General features: G+C 43.4%; 1 protein-coding gene across 1 annotated transcript in view; it reads right to left on the bottom strand.

Moving 5' to 3' along the window:
- The window catches only part of VPS53 (VPS53 subunit of GARP complex), a 154,646-nt gene that overhangs the window by 44,694 nt on the left and 92,591 nt on the right, over nucleotides 1-17,361 (bottom strand). Inside the window, exons 14-15 of the mRNA XM_080681611.1 lie at nucleotides 6,324-6,566; nucleotides 3,057-3,204 (exon numbers count right to left, since the gene is read on the bottom strand). Coding sequence (XP_080537737.1) covers nucleotides 3,057-3,204; nucleotides 6,324-6,566 — 391 coding nt within the window. The remainder of the gene's footprint in view (nucleotides 1-3,056; nucleotides 3,205-6,323; nucleotides 6,567-17,361) is intronic.

Here is a 17,361-nt window from a genome sequence, read left to right as displayed (position 1 = left end):
TTAAAAATATGTCCTTTTAATTGATTTCAGAGAAAGGAAGGAAAAGAGAGAAAGGGATAGAAACATCAATAATGAGAGAGAATGACTGATCGGCTGCCTCCTGCACGCCCCCTAGTGGAGATCGAGCCCGCAACCCGGGCATGTGCCCTGACTGGGAATAGAACTACGACCTCCTGGTTCATAGTTCGATGATCAACCACTGAACTATACCGGCTGGGCTAGATGCATGATGTTTGCCTGTCTCTCCTTTTGTAGTATCAGCAGCCACTGATGGTCAATGCCCAAATCCATATTCCATTAGTTAGTACAAACAATGATATTCTAGCCCGGCCGGTGAGTGTTGTCCATGAACCAGGAGGTCACAGTTTGATTACCAGTCAGGGCACATGCCTGGGTTTTAGCCTTGATCCCCAGTGCGGGTTGTGCAGGAGGCAGCAGATCCATGTTTCTCTCATCAATGTTTCTTACTATTTTTTGTTCTTTTTAAAAAATATTTTTATTGATTTCAGAGAGGAAGGGAGAGATAGAAACATCAAAAATAAAAGAGAATCAGTGATCGGCTGCCTCCTGCACATCCCCCATACAGGGATTGAGCCTGCAACCCTGGCATGTGCCCTTGACTGGGAATCGAACCTGGGACCCTTCAGTCCGCAGGCTGACGCTCTTTCCACTGAGCAAACTGGCCAGGGCTCATCGATGTTTCTATCTCTCTCCCTCTCCTCTCCTCTCTGAAATCAATAAAAACATTTAAAAAATTCTAATTCTAATTCTATCTTTTCTTCTTCATTGATTAACTAAAATTCAGCTATAAAGAGGTACTTCCCATTGTCTACTATTTGGTTATCCTGAGGTACAAGTCAGATAGGAAAGGCAAGATAAGAACTTCCCCTTTATTTACCACTCTTTAATTCATTCCCATGGTTTCTTAGGGTCTTCAAATGTGAGAAATGAATTTTTAAAAAATCATTATAATCAAACGGATGGAATAATATTTGCTGTTTCCATCCACTGTGGCTTGTGTTCTCACCGATGTTCCCCTGTCCCATCTCTGACCAGCAGGACTTATCCAGGTTGGCTCCCACATGAAAAGCCATTGAAACCTCCACCCTGGCCGACAGCTCAGTGGCCAGGCCCCGTCCCGTAAGCTACGCTGTGGCTCGATCCGGTCAGGGCACACGTAAGAAGTAACCAATGACTGCATAAGTAAATGAACAATAAATTGATGTTTCTCTCTCTCCCCCTCCCCCGCCATCTTCCTCTCTCTCTCAAATCAAACATTTTTAAAAAATTAAAAAAGGAGCCCCAACCAGTTTGGCTCAGTGGACAGAGCGTCAGCCTACAGACTGAAGGGTCCCAGGTTCGATTCCGGTTAAGGGCATGTACCTTGGTTGCAGGCACATCCCCAGCATTTGCAGGAGGCAGCTAATCAATGTTTCTCTCTAATGGATGTTTCTAACTCTCTATCCCTCTCCCTTCCTCTCTGTAAAAAATCAATAAAATATATATTTTTTAAAAAGTTAAAAAAGGAAATAATTTTTTTTAAAAAACAACCCTCCAAATTGCTAATATGATTATTTGAATCAAGGGTCATTATTTTTATAGCTTGTTTTTGTACCACAGTTACTTTACTTTTAAAATACCATTATTTGTGTGTATTCTTTCTAATTCTGCACATAATAGTTCACTAGTGTTTCTTCCTCAAAGAACTCTGAGATCCCTTCCTTGAAGGTCCTCTCAGATATTGGGAGTTCTTGGGGTTAAGTGTGTGAGAATAAACCAGTCATCTTTTCTGTCAAAGAACAGTTTAGACAGCCGCCATTTTGGCCACATGGCTTGCAACTCCCCTGGGGGTGGCCATCTTGAAGCAGCAAAGCCCAACCCCTCCCTTTGAATCAGCCAGTCCCGAAAGACTGTGCACCTGAGCTCCAATCAAGAGTGAGGGACAGGTCACGTGCTTTAGGATTAAAAAGCCGAGCTGACCACGGGCTCAGTGCCCACGCTCCCAGACCATGTGCTGCGCACCCTCCTGCAGGAGTAGAGATATTTGCCTGCTGCCTGGCTCCTGAGTCTGCTTTGTATTCTACCAGGACCCCTGAAGTTGGGGGCTCGCCTTATTTCTAACAACTGGATTGTTGTCCTGGCTCCAAGGCCAAACCTTGACAGATCATCCCTCGTGTGACTCAATCTACCCACGTCCCCAGGCAGAGCACGCTACTGCCTTGGCCTCTGACTGGCTTCACCCCAACTGTGAAGTTTTAGGGGAAACACTTCTTATTTGGCCTGTTCTGTATTCTTACTCTAGCTCACAGGGGCTCCAAGCTGTCCCATCTGAACCATAACTCATGACTGCCTTCCTATGTTCTTTAGACATGCGTAAGTAATAAACCCCCAAAAGGGGAAGAGCAGCACCTTCCCCAATTACTCTCTTTGGCTTTAGGTGAATTCCAGAGCAAATGTGAAAAGGCACTTTTAATCCCACATCTAAGGCTGAATGGTAAATCATTCTGGGTCTTCCTTCTTTTAATGAGGAACTCCAGTAGAGGCATCACCCTTTCCTGCCTCACAGTTCCTGAACGTCAACATCCAAACAATGGTTGTTTGTTTAGGCAGATTGAGACTGCTATGTAAATTCCAGAAGACACATAAAAGCCCAAAGGATTCTGCTTAGCCTAGTAATACTTCTGAAAATGGAATAACTGGCTGTGACTCATCACCACCAGAGCCTGGGTCCTAGTTCCCTTCAGTTTGTTCCTGCTTGTCTCATACAGGAGATGGGGCTACTGACCTACTTTTAGGAGGGCATGCCCTTTATGTAGCTTACATAACTCTGGGGAAGAGATCAGTCATACTTTCTTGCCCAGGATCCTATAACAAGGCCCTTCTGTGAGATGGCCATCTTCTGGTCAGACAGCCAGCAGTTTTCCTCTGTGGGAGGCCAACTGGTCTGCCCAAGGTTGTATGTGACCTTGTTAGGGCCCATACTCTTACCAACTGAGCTAAGGGGGCTGAGATGGTCCTGGAAAAGGAGGTGGGGAGCGGGCGGCCAGGCGGCTCACCTGCTGAGTAGTGGCCAGACAGTACTCTGCTGTGCTCAGGATGCTGCAGATGAGGCAGAGCTCCTCCAGAGTGAACTTGGCTGCTTCGGAGCCCTCCTTTTCCTTGAGGAGGCTGCTAATGGTCAGCCCTCCACTGCTGCTTGTGGTTCTGAGGAAAAGGAACAGGAAGTAGTCAGGCTGGAACTTCTCATTTGCTTCCTGAAATGGAAACTGCACATCTTAAGAAAAGAAAGGGGGGAAGGAAAGGCTGGACATGGCCCAAATAAACCCACATACGAGTCCGTTCCTATTGACCTCACCTTGACTATCATCTGTTTAAATTCTCAGACCATCAGAAATAGGAAAAGATGTTTCCAAAAGTGAGCTAGTAATCAGTCAAATTTACTGTGATGACTCTGATACAGAGGAGGCTGCTGAACACTGTCTGCTTAGCTTGGTATTTCCTGATCTGTCGAGCTCATTTAGGATAACCTGAAGCACAAGAGCTGGCTCACCAATTGTTTCTCTCAGTCAAGCAAATTCTGCACAGGAATTTGCACGTTGTGGTGGAGGGTACAAAAGTGCATGTTAAGAAATGGTTCCTGCCTAAACCCCCAATTGTCTCAAGAAACCAAAAGGCATCATCATCCCTTCCTACCGGGGTCTAATCACATGCTCACAAAATGTCAAAATGCAGTTATAAAACTTCCTGTTATTTCAATCATGAGAGTCTAATCTTTTTAAAAGTAGATACAATTCAATGGCATTTATCTTAAAAATTAGCCCTAGCTGGTTTGGCTCAGTGGATAGAGCGTCGGCCTGTGGACCAAAGGGTCCTGGGTTCGATTCTGGTCAAGGGCACGTACCTTGATTGCAGGCTTCTCCCAGGACCCAGCCCTGGTCAGGGCTCATGTAGGAGGCAACCAATCAATGTGTTTCTCTCACATCGATGTTTCTCTCTGTCTTTCTCTCTTCCACTCTCTCTAAAAAAAAATTCAATGAAAAAATATACTCAGGTGAGAATTAACAACCACAAAAACACTAAAGAAAAATTTCTCCTTTAAAAAACCTGCCCAGTCTTACTGATAATCAAAGATATGAAAACATTTTAATTCCTAGTACTTATAAGAATGTGAGGGTACTAGCACTCTTGTCCACTATGGGTTAGGAGCATCACACTGGACAACCCTTCTGGAGGTATATTTCAGGTGATTTAAGCCAGTAGTTCCACTTCTGTTCAAGGATACTTTTCTGAGTGTTATTTAAAAATACCAAAATAGTAAACTCAACCTAAACGACCAATTAAGAGAATGATCAATCATAATCCCAGGAGTTAACTGAGGTTCTTCCATATGTTTGATTGCCATGGCACCATTAAACATGTTTTGATGAATATTTACTGTCAGGAGTGCCCACTATTCTCTGCTGGCCTCCCAGACCCATTTCTGCTCTTTACTTCCCTTCTCTATGGCTCAGGAGACTGACTTCCACAGACTTATCATCACCCAGGTTCCTTGGCCCTCAGGCCTCCTCCTGTTGCATTCAGCCAATGGGAGATGCAGCAGGAAGTCAGAGAGGTAGAAGAGAGAGAAGTCTGAGCAATAATAGTCCTCCAACTCCCTCTGCTTCAATGTGGTCCTGGCAGTGACTGGCCCTCTATGACTAGTTTCTGTGGGGCAGACCTTTGTCCTCAGCCCTACCTCTCAGGTGAGTTTCAGTAGTAATAATCACCCACTACTATGTGGGTGCATCGGAATCCTTTTACCTTGCCCTCATTTTTGTGACTACTCAGCAGCTTTAATCCTAATAACATCCCACCTGAGCACATCACTGGCTTCCTGCTGGGACACTGGCTAATACACATGAAAAATGCTCCCAGGATGATGTTAAGTGAAAGCAGCAAGGTATAACCCTAGCTGGTTTGGCTTAGTGGATAGAACGTCAGCCTGTGAAATGAAGGGTCCTGGGTTCGATTCCTGGTCAGGGCGCATGCCCGGGTTGCAGGCTCGATCTCCAGTTGGGGGCATGCAGGAGGCAGCGGATCAATGATTCCCTCTCATCACTGATGTGTCTATCTCTCTCTCCCTCTCCTTTCCTCTCTGAAATCAATAAAAATATATTTTAAAATAAGAAAGAAAGAAAGCAGCAGGGTATAAAGCTATAATAAGCAGTACAGTCCCAATTCTGGTAAACAAACAAAGAAGAGACACAAACACACATATTATATATATAAATAAAGAATGGAAGAACATATACCAAAAAGTTAAACTTGTTTTCTCTGGGTGGTGAGATTATAGGTGATTTTTCTTTTCAATCTTTGTGCTTTTCTGTGTCTTCTATGCACTTCTATTACTTTGATCATGAGGACAAAAGTTACTAAAAACTTTTAAATGATTTCTATCACAGTCAAAGAAATTCTCATTGGTAAAACATATCTGCAACTTCAAATCTCTTGTAGAGCACACAGATTTTGTTTTCTTTCCAACAAATAATGTAAAACTCCCATGTAGGACATCTTTTAGTGACGACAGAAACTAATTCCATAATTGTTGAACTGAGCCATGGGGATGATTGATAATCACTAAATTTCAAAGCCTTACCTTAGATCATATAACTGAAATTGCTATAGTATAACCAGAACATCTAAAACCCTCGTGTAATGATTCATTTATTTCAAGCAATAACAATGTAACAACATTAGTGACTATGGTGAAGTCACTATAATTAGGAGCTGTGCTATGCAACTGCCTACCCCCAAATCCCATTACGTCTTTAAACATTAGACTCTATCCAGCATAGCAAGACACACATACCATAGGAGAGACTTGGGAACATAATCAGACTCAGGGAAGGCAGACTCGTGCCTCTTGTCTATTTATCATTCCAGGACATACCCTCATTGAATGGAGCCTGAGTGGAAATAACTTAAAAACTGCTGTTTTTAAGTTATTTCCACCACCACCTCACTTTTTTGGCCAAGTAGCCACCGTTGAATCCATGTAAATTAAATATACATATAGTGGGCCGACTCCCTCGAGCCCATGGTGTTAAGATCTGACCTATGCTGGCAGCCAGCATGGGCATTCCTCTAATGGTCTTGATAGCTGTGGAATCCCATTTAGAGAGGAAATAGGCTCAGGTCCTTGTGAACTCAATCAGGGTGTTTTCTCCCTAGATACTCTCAGCAGTTCAGGAAATAACTTCATAGTGGATTTCCTTAAAGGCTCCCATATTTAGGTGTGTTTAGAATCACACTTCCCCACTCGGACCAGGGAGAACAGGACTCACTTGGGCAGGTTGCCAGAGAGGATTTTCCAGGCATATTCTCGGAGGTACTTCTGGAAAATGGTGGTCAGAGCGATCATTGGCTCCCCGGTGCTGAGCTGAGAACACTGCACCATGCACTTCTTGTAGTACACAAAGAGGTCAGCACAGCTGGGGAGCACGGCTCCCCCTTCGTCAGTGTTGGGCTTAGGTGGCCCCTGGGCTTTGAAATCCGCCACAAACCGATCTATCAGCTCCCCGAGGTTTCTAGGAAGAAGAAAACTTGAAATGTTATTCTATTTCAAGAAAGAGAAAGTAAGTAAATGTGCTTGGCTGCCATGAGTAAATTATTCCTAATGCTATTTACTTTTAAAATTAGACCCATTTCTATCATTATCATCACCACCCCCATGACTCCTATAGTAACAGCAGCAATAAAATGTGGCACTTGAGGCCCGACCAGGGGGGCTCAGCAGTTGAGCATCCACCTAGAACCAAGAGGTCACTGGTTTGATTCCTGGTCAGGGCACAAGCCCGGGTTGTGGGCTCAATCACCAGTAGGGGGCATGCAGGAGGCAGCCAATCAATCACTGATGTTTCTATTTCTCTCGCCCTCTCCCTTCTTCTCTGAAATCAATAAAAATATATTTTTTAAAATGTGGCACTTGCAGACTGCCTTATACTTGCCAAAGCATTTCATGATCACATATGACCCCATCCCCTGTGAGGGAGATAAGGTACTACTGAATGCTCTAAAAGATGAACAAATGAAGGCCAGAAAGTCTGTCACACAATTTAGTGGCAGAGTTGAGCCCAACATCCACCACTTAAGTGCGTGCACTGGTCCTACTACCATATTAGACCATTTCCCTTTTCCAAAAATGAAAACCCTAAATAATGATAGTAATCACTTTCTGAACACTTGTACTATGTCTGTATTTTATGTGCCATTTCAATGAACTTCACTGAATACTCACAATAACTTTATGAAGTAGGAAACTATTATTATCCTTATTTTCAAAAAGCAAAGTGCAGAAAAATTAAGGACCTTATCTAAGGTCGTACAGCAAGGGAGTGGGGGAGCCAGAATTCAAAACCAAGCAGCCTGGCTCCAAGCTTTAGACCTTTAACCACTCTACCCTGCGACCTCCTAAAACACAAAAAGGTTATGATGTCAGCAAACATTTAGGTATCATTAACCTACTTGTGTCCACAAAACAGATGCCTAAACAAAGACAAACTATAAAGAAATTTTCTAGCCTTGGCCAGTGTTGCTCAGTGGTTAGAATGTCGTGGGTCTGATTCTCGTCAGGAGCACATACCTGGGATGCAGGTTCAATCTCTGGCCTGGTCGGGGCGAGTGTGGGAGGCAACCAATCGATACGTCTCTCTCACATTGATGTTTTTCACTCTCTTTCTCTCTCTCTGTTTCTCCCTCCCGCCCTCCCTTCCTTCAACTCTCTCTTAAAAAAAAAAAAAAAAAAAAAATCAATGGAAAAAAATATCCTCAGGTGAGGATTAACAACAACAAAAACCCACACAACAACAAAAAAAGAAATATTCTAATGCTTCCTTTCTCCTTTAATGACGTTTTTCTTAGAACTACAGATGTAAAGGCATACAGCGTCTTGGGAGAAGAGGGTCTGAGCCACTCCAGGCTCGCCCTAGGTTGTGGTGGTGATGGCGGCTGCATTTTTTCTCCCATTTCCCATTCAAACATCACTGACTTTGCTTCAGTTGTAGTGAGTCATCACTAGTTAGAACCCAGCAGGCCTGCACTGGTTGTTCCCTGCACAGTTGTGCAGTGTAAAGAATGGGAGGAGGGGGTTCCCACCCCTCTTGACATTCTGCATCTTTGTAGGTGGCTGTCTAAGGCTACAGGAATCCAGCTGTGCTTTAAAAATGTATTTATATAACAGTCAGGAAGAAAAAGACAAGAACCACACACAGCATCAATTAGCAGGGAACAGGAGAAAATTGACATTTTACTCCAGAGCTTTTGTTATTGAAAGTTTATTATATCCAGATGCCGCCATTCTGCCCTCCAAGAACTCCATGCCAAGGCTCGGGCTTTGTGATGATGGTCAGCAGCAGGGAAGGAACTCCGGCCTCCCCACCCCCATTCCTCACAGCCTTTTCTTGCCCAACCTTTCCATGTAATCTCCCACTTTTCCTCCATAGTGACCGCCCCCCCTCCAGCCAGGCTCACCTCAACCGCCCCCTGCTCCATCTCTATCCCTGACTCTGGGCCTTTGCCTAGATGCTTCCCTCCACCAAAATATTCTCCCAACACTTCTCCATTCAGCTCAGGGTGCACCTGAGGATTAACAACAACAAATTCTCTATCTTCACAACAATCCTCTATCTTCACTTCAACATCTGTCCTGTCACACACTGACACTTCTTTTTGTTTTGTTTTTTTGTTACTCCTCACCTGAGGATATTCTTCCACTGCTTTTTTAGAGTGGAAGAGAGGGGAGAGACAAACAGAGAAACATAGATGTGAGAGAGAAACATCAATTGGTTGCCTCCTGTGTACGCCCTGACCAGGGCCAGGGTTCAAGCCTGCAACCTAGGTACATGCCCTTGACCGGAATCGAACCCACAGACCAACGCTCTACCCACTGGGCCAAATCAGCCAAGGTGACACTTCATTTTCTTACACTTACATATACACTGCAAGGCTATGAAATATTCAGGAAACATGTCGACTGCCTCCCATCCTGGGCCCACAGTGCAATGCTCATCAATCATGGCAATCTTTTTCATGGGTCTTTGGTGTAATTTCAGAATCGTTCCCAAGACAGCACTCTAGACAGCCACTTCTATAATAAGCTGAAGTTGGTACAAAAGGCAGAAGCTGCTTGCTGGATAGTAGTAGAATCTTCTCTGTTTCATGTATGTTATGATAAACTCCATGAGAGTAGGAATCATGTTTATGTTACTTCTGCTCCCCCTAGGCCCACCCCTCATGCTTAAGTGTGAACCTCATCTCCCAATTATGTCGGCCCAGTACATACCCAGCTGATCCTAAGAGAGGGGAATGTTCCACACTTTGTTCCTAAGAGAGGGGAATGAACGGTGGGAAGGATCTAATCCAGTCAAATACTGTCAGTATAAGATATAAATGAATTCAACAACAATAACAAAAAAGCAAAGGTTATCCTTTCTTCCAAACACCGAACGCTACCTGGAGTTTTGGCAAGATCGTCTTGTTGGACTACTGGAGAAAGGGACGTGTGGCACATCGACCGGTTTATTGACTGGAATCACAAGGAGGTGCCTTTATCCCCTAAAGCGCTTACAACCAAGTAAGAGAGTACAAAGGGTCAAGCCCTAGTCAAGGCGCAGCTCAGGCCGAGACACAGTGTCTGCCCGTTAGAGGCTTTGATCTATTTGGGGAGGCAGGACCCTCATGCTTATGATAGTTAGATTCCCAGACAGCAACAAAATGCTAATTTTGCAGTCTACACAAAACGAGTAATTGTTTTAGACAATGGAAATACCAGAGGACACTAGAGAAAATGTCACAGCAGATTCAGGTGAGAGAATTAAGGCACGGAATCAGAAGTGAGCACAGAATATTGTGGGAGGAAGACAGGGTGGGAAGGAGGAGATGGGTTTGGCTGAGGTAGAAGATACAAAGGAGAAACGCCAGCCTGCAGTTTGATTTATACACTCCTCTGTATTTCCTCAACAAATTATTCCTATCTTTATCCCTTCACACTGTGTACCACAATCCTTCTTTGGTCTCTCTCTCCCAGTACAGGTATAAGCCTATAAAGCATGTGCTGGGTGCATTATAAATTATAACTCATTTAATCCTCTCAATAGACCTGAGTAGAAGGTCTATTAGCCCCATTTTATAAATGAAGAAACTGAGGCTGAGGAAAATAATACAATTTTCCCTATAGAATTTATCAGAACTAGAATATGAAGTTGGGTCTGTCTGACTCCAAAGTTAAGCTCTATCCACTCACTATACTGTGCTTTGATTTCAAAACTGTAAAGCACTAGACAGATATATGGTATTTTGATATTGCTGTTATTCACTTTCTCTTCAGCTTGAAGAAACATGTCATGGATGTAGATGGTGTCTTTTCCCCTCTTCACTGTAGCTGGGGCCTAAAAACTGTGTAATACTGTTGGGAGTTCCATTGATAAATAAAATGACCTAGGAATAGAGACTTCTGCAGAGTAGTATCACTAGAGGTAAATAGTAAAATACAATGAGAAGAAAAACCACATTGCAAACCAAGCTTATCGATGGATGACCAAGGCAAATTCTTCTGCTGGGCCTGCCCATGGCGTATGGAAACAATGTTTTCATGGGAAGTGAAGGAGTGAAGGCACTGGGAGAGGCAGATGACAGTCAGGAAAAGCTGGCAAGGAGGTAAGCATGGACAAACCCCCAAAAGGTCCCCAGGAAGTTACAGAACTTGCTAATTCAAGGGCACTCAAACTAGTTTGTTACTTAGCCCGCGCCCCACCCCCACCCCCACCCCCCCACCCCGCCCCACGCCGCCTTCTCCTTCCTTTTAGTTGGGACCAAGGATTTGGTTCTGGTATGGCTTGTGGGGTTGGGGAGCCAAGGTTTAGCTTGAGCCCAACTGGGAGATGGGTTACATATAGGTAAATGGAGCATATAACTAAATATGGGGAGGATACTGGGAGCCAGGTTTCTTACTGCCATAGAAGGCAGTTACAGACATGTAAAGGAGGAAGCTAAAATAATCCCTATGGTTAGATTAGAATTGGAGGTATCAGCATAAACACACAGGTTACAACATAGAAATGGGTATAAAAATAGATATGGAGGCCCTGGCCGGTGTGGCTTAGTTGTTTGGAGCGTCGTCCTGTACACTGAAAGGTTGTGGGTTCGAATTCCAGTCAGGGCACATACCTGGGTTGTGGGTTTGGTCCCTGGTTGGGGTGCATACGAGAGGCAAACAACTGATGTTTCTCTCTCTTCCTTCCTCTCTCTAAAATCAATAAACATATTCTTGGGTGAGGATTAAAAAAATAGATATAGAGAAATGCGTCTATACACATACATATAGTTCTTAGTATATGGACCTACAAGCATGACACCCAAGCATAATGACTGTATCTGATGCCAAGAACCTAGTTTCCAAATATCATTCCTACCAAAGGAACAAGGGATCCTAAAAAATGAATGACTCTAGGGCTGAGGTAGGAAAGCACAAGATGAACCTAGTATCTTTTTTTTTTTTAATATATTTTATTGATTTTTTACAGAGAGGAAGGGAGAAGGATAGAGAGTTAGAAACATTGATGAGAGAGAAACATCAATCAGCTGCCCCCTGCACACCTCCCACAGGGGATGTGCCCACAACCAAGGTACATGCCCTTGACCAGAATCGAACCCGGGACCCTTCAGTCTGCAGGCCAACGCTCTATCCACTGAGCCAAACCAGCTAGGGCTAACCTAGTATCTTTTGTTGTACCAGAAAAGTGCTAAAAAAAAAAAAAAGATGCAAATAAGGTGAAAAATGAGTTTGAAGGGAGTTCCAATAGCTAAATCAGGGCCTATTTGAGCATTAAAATAAATAATGATGGGTCCTGGAAGGAAAAAAAAAACATTAGTGAAAAAAATTGGTGAAATCCAAGTTAGGTCTGTTGTTTAGTTTAATACTGTACCAATGTTAACTTGTTGGCTTTGATAACTGTACTATGGTTAAGTAGGAAGTTAACATTAGAAGAACGTGAGAGAAGGGAATATGAGAAAACTATACTATTTCTGAAAATTTTCTGTAAGTCTAAATTTATTCCAACATAAATTTAAAAAGAAAAAGATAGTAATGACTAGAACCCATTGAATAAAATAGAAATTTATGAATCCACACAATATAAGTAGATGGGGGAGAAGATAAAGCTTTTGCTTAAAATATAATGTCACCCGGCCGGTGTGGCTTAGTGGCTGAGCATCGACCTATGAACCAGGAGGTCACAATTCGATTCCAGGTCAGGGCACATGCCTGGGTTGCAGGCTCAATCCCCAGTGTGGGGATACAGGAGGCAGCCAATCAATGATTCCCTCTCATCATTGATGTTTCTATCTCCCTCTCCCCCTTTCCCTTCCTCTCTGAAATAAATATATAAAATGTAAAAAATATATATAATGCCAACTAACAAATGTAAAAGAAATGACAATTAGAAAAATCATCATTTGACAACGTTAATAATAAATGATTCAGGCAAGTATCAGTGAGTGTTTAAGTCAGTGAAAGATGAGAAAAAGGCTATACATATGGTTTCAAAATTTCTCCTGGCACTAATTACTTATGAATAAATACAGAAAAGTGGCAAACACCATCTAAACTGAGTAATAAAAATGAACACAAATTGAAGGACAAACTGACACTGGTGCCTCCTGACATGGGTTACTAAGAACACAGCCCCACTTCTGCATAAATCATCCATCATGAGAAAATACCAGACTGAAGGACATTCCACAAAGTACTGGCCTGTACGCTTCAAAAATTTCAAGGTCATGAAAGATAAAGGATGAGTTATTTTTCTGGACTGAAGGAGTCCAAAGAGACAAGTACATGCAACCCATAATCCTGGAATAAATTCTGGGTTATAACAAACATGATTGAAAGTAACTGACAGAGAAACTTAGGCTTGAGGAAGCCAGAAGAAGCAGGAGCTCCATTTCAACAGAAGTTATTAGAGGGGACTCAGGAGGACGGGCAGAAATGGTTCACTAATAGCTTTTCTGAGTGAGAGGTAACTGAATGAACAAAGTGCCTATGCAGAGAAATCTCTTCCTCAAGAGTAAGTAGCAGAAAAGCACTACATTCCCAAAAGTAGAAGACATACTACCTTCCTCCTTGAACGTAAACAAAAACTGAGAAAGCTGCTTAAAGCATAGAATGACAGCTTAGCCTGACCTGTTAAAGGGGTGGCTTCGGGGACATCTCCACTTTCTGCCTCCTCCCAGGTACTGGCTCTGCAGTACTGCTGCTTGCTTGGCTTTTGGCTGGGGCAGGTGCTGTCAGAACTTTCCCTGGGCAGGAGGGAGGGTGGGGAGATGAGAGGATGGACCCCAGGCCAGGCCCAGCAGAAAGCTGGCAACACTGATCAGGCCACCCAACTGTTGCCTAAGAGTCCAGAACAAGATCACAGGGAGGGGAGGGCACAGTTCTTGAGCACCATTTACTTGTGCCAAGTATCCACATGTCACCTCATTTCACCCTCACCACTAATCCTAGGAGGGGAGCATTACTAACTTCACTGCAGAGGGGGCAGAACAAACTCGGACAGGTTAAATACCATGCTCGAGGTCCCAGGTGAGCGAGAGCAGAGTTCTGACTCAAATCCAGGTCTGTCTGGCATTCAGATCCACGTTCTTTCCACTACACTGTGTTGGGTCTCTGTCATCTCGGAGCTTGTGAATGGTCTAAGATTTTCCTCCCTTGAAGATTTCTGAGTCAGAGCTACAAGAGTAGTAATTTGTACAAAATCAGTCCCCACCTGAGCTTCTCCCCCAGCCTTAGGATTCTTTGACTTAAGGGAAGACAGGCTTTATAGAATCCCTTGAAATTGTACTCAAAAACTGTGTGTAGGTTCATGAAGATTTGTTTTGGCAAGAGTGTCCCTGGCTTTCATCAGGTTCTCAAAGGGATCTATGACTCAAAAACGGTTAATAACTACTGCTTTAAGCATTATTTGGTCTGATTCTCTCCTTTCACAGATGAGGAAATGGACTTTGTGAATTCTATTTTCTACTTCAAGCTTTTGCTGCTTATTCTGGAGCTACAACAGTACAACCTACGCAGTTCTCCTCCAAGCAGCTTCCGCCACTTCCCTCGTGCTGTGGAAATATCCTAGTGAGGCCAAATGGCAGGATGAGTGGCCAGCACTTCATTTTTCATAGAGAAATGGAGAGTCCCTATGGAAGGGAGGTCTGGCTCTTTGCCCGAAGTACCATGAACAATGAGTATTCTTTATATGAATCAAGGCCATGTGAAAAGAGTAGATACCAGAATTAGAATAATTCGGAAAAATGACTCTTTAGACCTGGTAGGTTGGGGAAGAAAGTGTGTGGTTATCTCGTATGCACTTTAAACCCTGGACCCAATAGCTTTTAAGCCTTTTTAAAAATAAAAATTTGGGTTGATAAGAAGGGGCTTTGCCCAATAACAGCCATCCAGGTGGGTTGCTTTAAAACCTGGTAATCTAGTCGGCACATAGCTGATTCTTTCTCTGGCCCTCTCTGGGTCTTACTAACTTCCTGAGAAAAACTTTCTGAACGCAAAAGATGGAGCGCTTTTAAAGGACTAAGAGGCGGGAGCATTTTCTCAATACATTGAGATTTTGTTTCCCTGCTATAGTCAACAACAGTTCTGCTCAAATAAACACACAAAAATTCTTTACAGGTTTTAAATATTTTTTACAAAGGGAAATCCAGATTATTTGTATTAATTTCCAGTCTTTGTAAGAGGAATATAATTAAGTAAAACCTCCTCAAACCAGAAGAGAAAGGACCATAGGACCCTCCAGTGACAAAATATGAAGACAAAAAGGAAAATCTCTAAGTGTGGAAACTGTCAACTATGCACAGAAGGTGGAGGCCCCAGACGCATTTCTGGGACCCGGCAGTCAGAATCCACTTGGGATAGACTGGACTAGGGGCCTGCACTGGTTTTCTATCAACGTTTTCCCATCAAAAAAAATGTTAGGGATGGCTGAAACCGGTTTGGCTCAGTGGATAGAGCGTCGGCCTGCGGACTGAAGGGTCCCGGGTTCGATTCCGGTCAAGGGCATGTACCTTGGTTGCGGGCACATCCCCAGTGGGAGGTGTGCGGGAGGCAGCTGATCGATGTTTCTCTCTCATCGATGTTTCTAGCTCTCAATCCCTTTCCCTTCCTCTCTGTAAAATATCAATAAAATATATATAAAAAAAATGTTAGGGATGGAAGAAAATAACAAAATACAAGAAGTTTAAAATAAGTAAATAACTAAAAATAAAGGACTAAGAGGCAATAGTAACGATGACCCTCTGTGTGCCTGCAGGCAGAAACCCAGAGGGTAGAGAGCAGGAAGAAAACTGGCATTACAAGGCATAAACTGTCCAGGCAACTTTTTTGGGGGGGGAGCAGCAAGCAGTTTTTTTGTTAATGTAGAAACTCTTTTACAAAGTTAGTTTTCTGGGATTTTAATCTGAAGCATTTAGTCACTGGGGAGGAAAAGAATAGAAGTTAGCTATAAAAATCAAGTATGTGACACTTTTATTGGGGCAGAATGGGACAGTCCAAGAATGTAGATAGTGATTCATTCTCCAAATGCTCATCTATTTATAGTGTGTTCATCCTGGAGTTATTTCTTTGTTTGCCTTCTTTCTTTTTGATTTTGATTGAGGATAGGCATGATATTTTGCTTTGATGTGTTTCTAAGTGTAGTTTCACACGGTTCAGTAAAAATGATGCAGCCATCAAGTATGCGATTATTGCAGGATGATGGTCTGACTGTATGGCAGCGTTGTAGCAGCTTCCTAGTTTCTCCTTTTCCCTCTCTTTTTAAATCTTCAGTGACTTTTTATTTTCTTCAGTCTTCAATGATGAGAGAAATATTATGAAGACACTGCTATCTAATTCTTAACCTTTTTCAATAAAAAAATTCCTGTGTTCAGTAGCATGGGTAATGCTGCTGTTTAGCCTTCCCCTCCAAACTGTCCAGGGGTCCTCAAACTACGGCCCGCGGGCCACATGTGGCCCGCCGAGAACATTTATCCGGCCCGCCAGGTGCCGCTGCCTCTCCTGCTTAGCAGCCGACTCGTCCCGGGCCCGCAGTGCGCATAGGAATTTGTTCATAGTTTTTTTTTAAACTGTAGTCCGGCCCTCCAACGGTCTGAGGGACAGTGAACTGGCCCCCTGTTTAAAAAGTTTGAGGACCCCTGCTACACAGTAGCTTGCAATGTTCACAACTCGCGTGCATGGCAGCAGAAGATAATTCCTATATTCTACATCGCTACCATTTTGCATAAAATAAATTGGTAAAGATTGATACTTAGAAAACAATTGGGTAGGTGAATAATAATAATGTTCCATGTAGTGAATCCACTTATATTCTCTTAATCTTATGATTTACCCCTAAAACACATTTGGAAACAAGAATTCACTAACCTATGACAGAATCATTAAAAGGGGGAGAGGGGGAAGACTGGGTTTTGGTGCCTAAATGCTTTCCCAGAGAACTCCCCTCAAGAACTTTTTCACAGCCACTGTTGTTCCCTCCATGTGAGCCACTGTCTGGTTCTCTTATGTGTGTTCTGCAGGCTACCAGGCCTCCCCTTGGAGCCTGGGCCAGCCTGTCTCCACAGCTCGGCTGTTCCAGAAACCCACCCTTTTCCAAGTCCGCCTTCCAGTGTGGAAGGGTCTGCATACTCTGGCTGTGGGCAGAGGTTCAGGGACGAGAGGGGGTTTTCTAGCTTTGCATGAGCAGTGGACACGGGATCACGCATCCTCTCTGACTGTAAGGAAACTTGGCTACACTGGGCGGCTCTATAAATTTTCTGGAGCCCTTAAGTTCGTAAGATGCATATACATTAAATAAATGACAATCCATAAAAGAAGGTAAGAACCCATCAGTCCATACTGACAAACAAATGGGGGAGAAGGGGGGCTCTTCCTTACAGTAGCACTCCAATTAGTAAATATAGAAGAAGTGATGGAAACAGACGCTAACATCTGGCAAACAATACAGTAATAATCATGTCGGGCAGAAATCATCAAAGGATGTCAAAGTGAGTAGGCAAAGTGTGATGAAAAACAGGATATTTACATAGTCCCAAAGTATCCCCCCCCACAAGATACTCATTAATTAGAAAGAGGAAAACAGTGGCTTCACAGCAGTGAATGCTGGCAGACACCACTTAAAGCAAGTGGTCAAAGTCAGCATCTCCAGCAATGGGACGAATCCACATGACGCGTCTCCTGATATGATGCACTGAGGACACGACATGACCTCTGTGGCATTCTTGCCCCAATTCTTGCATAATCGGGATTTAATTGAGAGGCAACATCAGACAAACCAA

The sequence above is a fragment of the Plecotus auritus genome (assembly GCF_963455305.1).
Source record: "Plecotus auritus genome assembly, chromosome: 7".
Lineage (NCBI taxonomy): Eukaryota > Metazoa > Chordata > Mammalia > Chiroptera > Vespertilionidae > Plecotus > Plecotus auritus.
The sequence above is the reverse complement of the archived record's forward strand: the minus strand, read 5'-3'. Positions and strand labels throughout refer to the sequence as shown.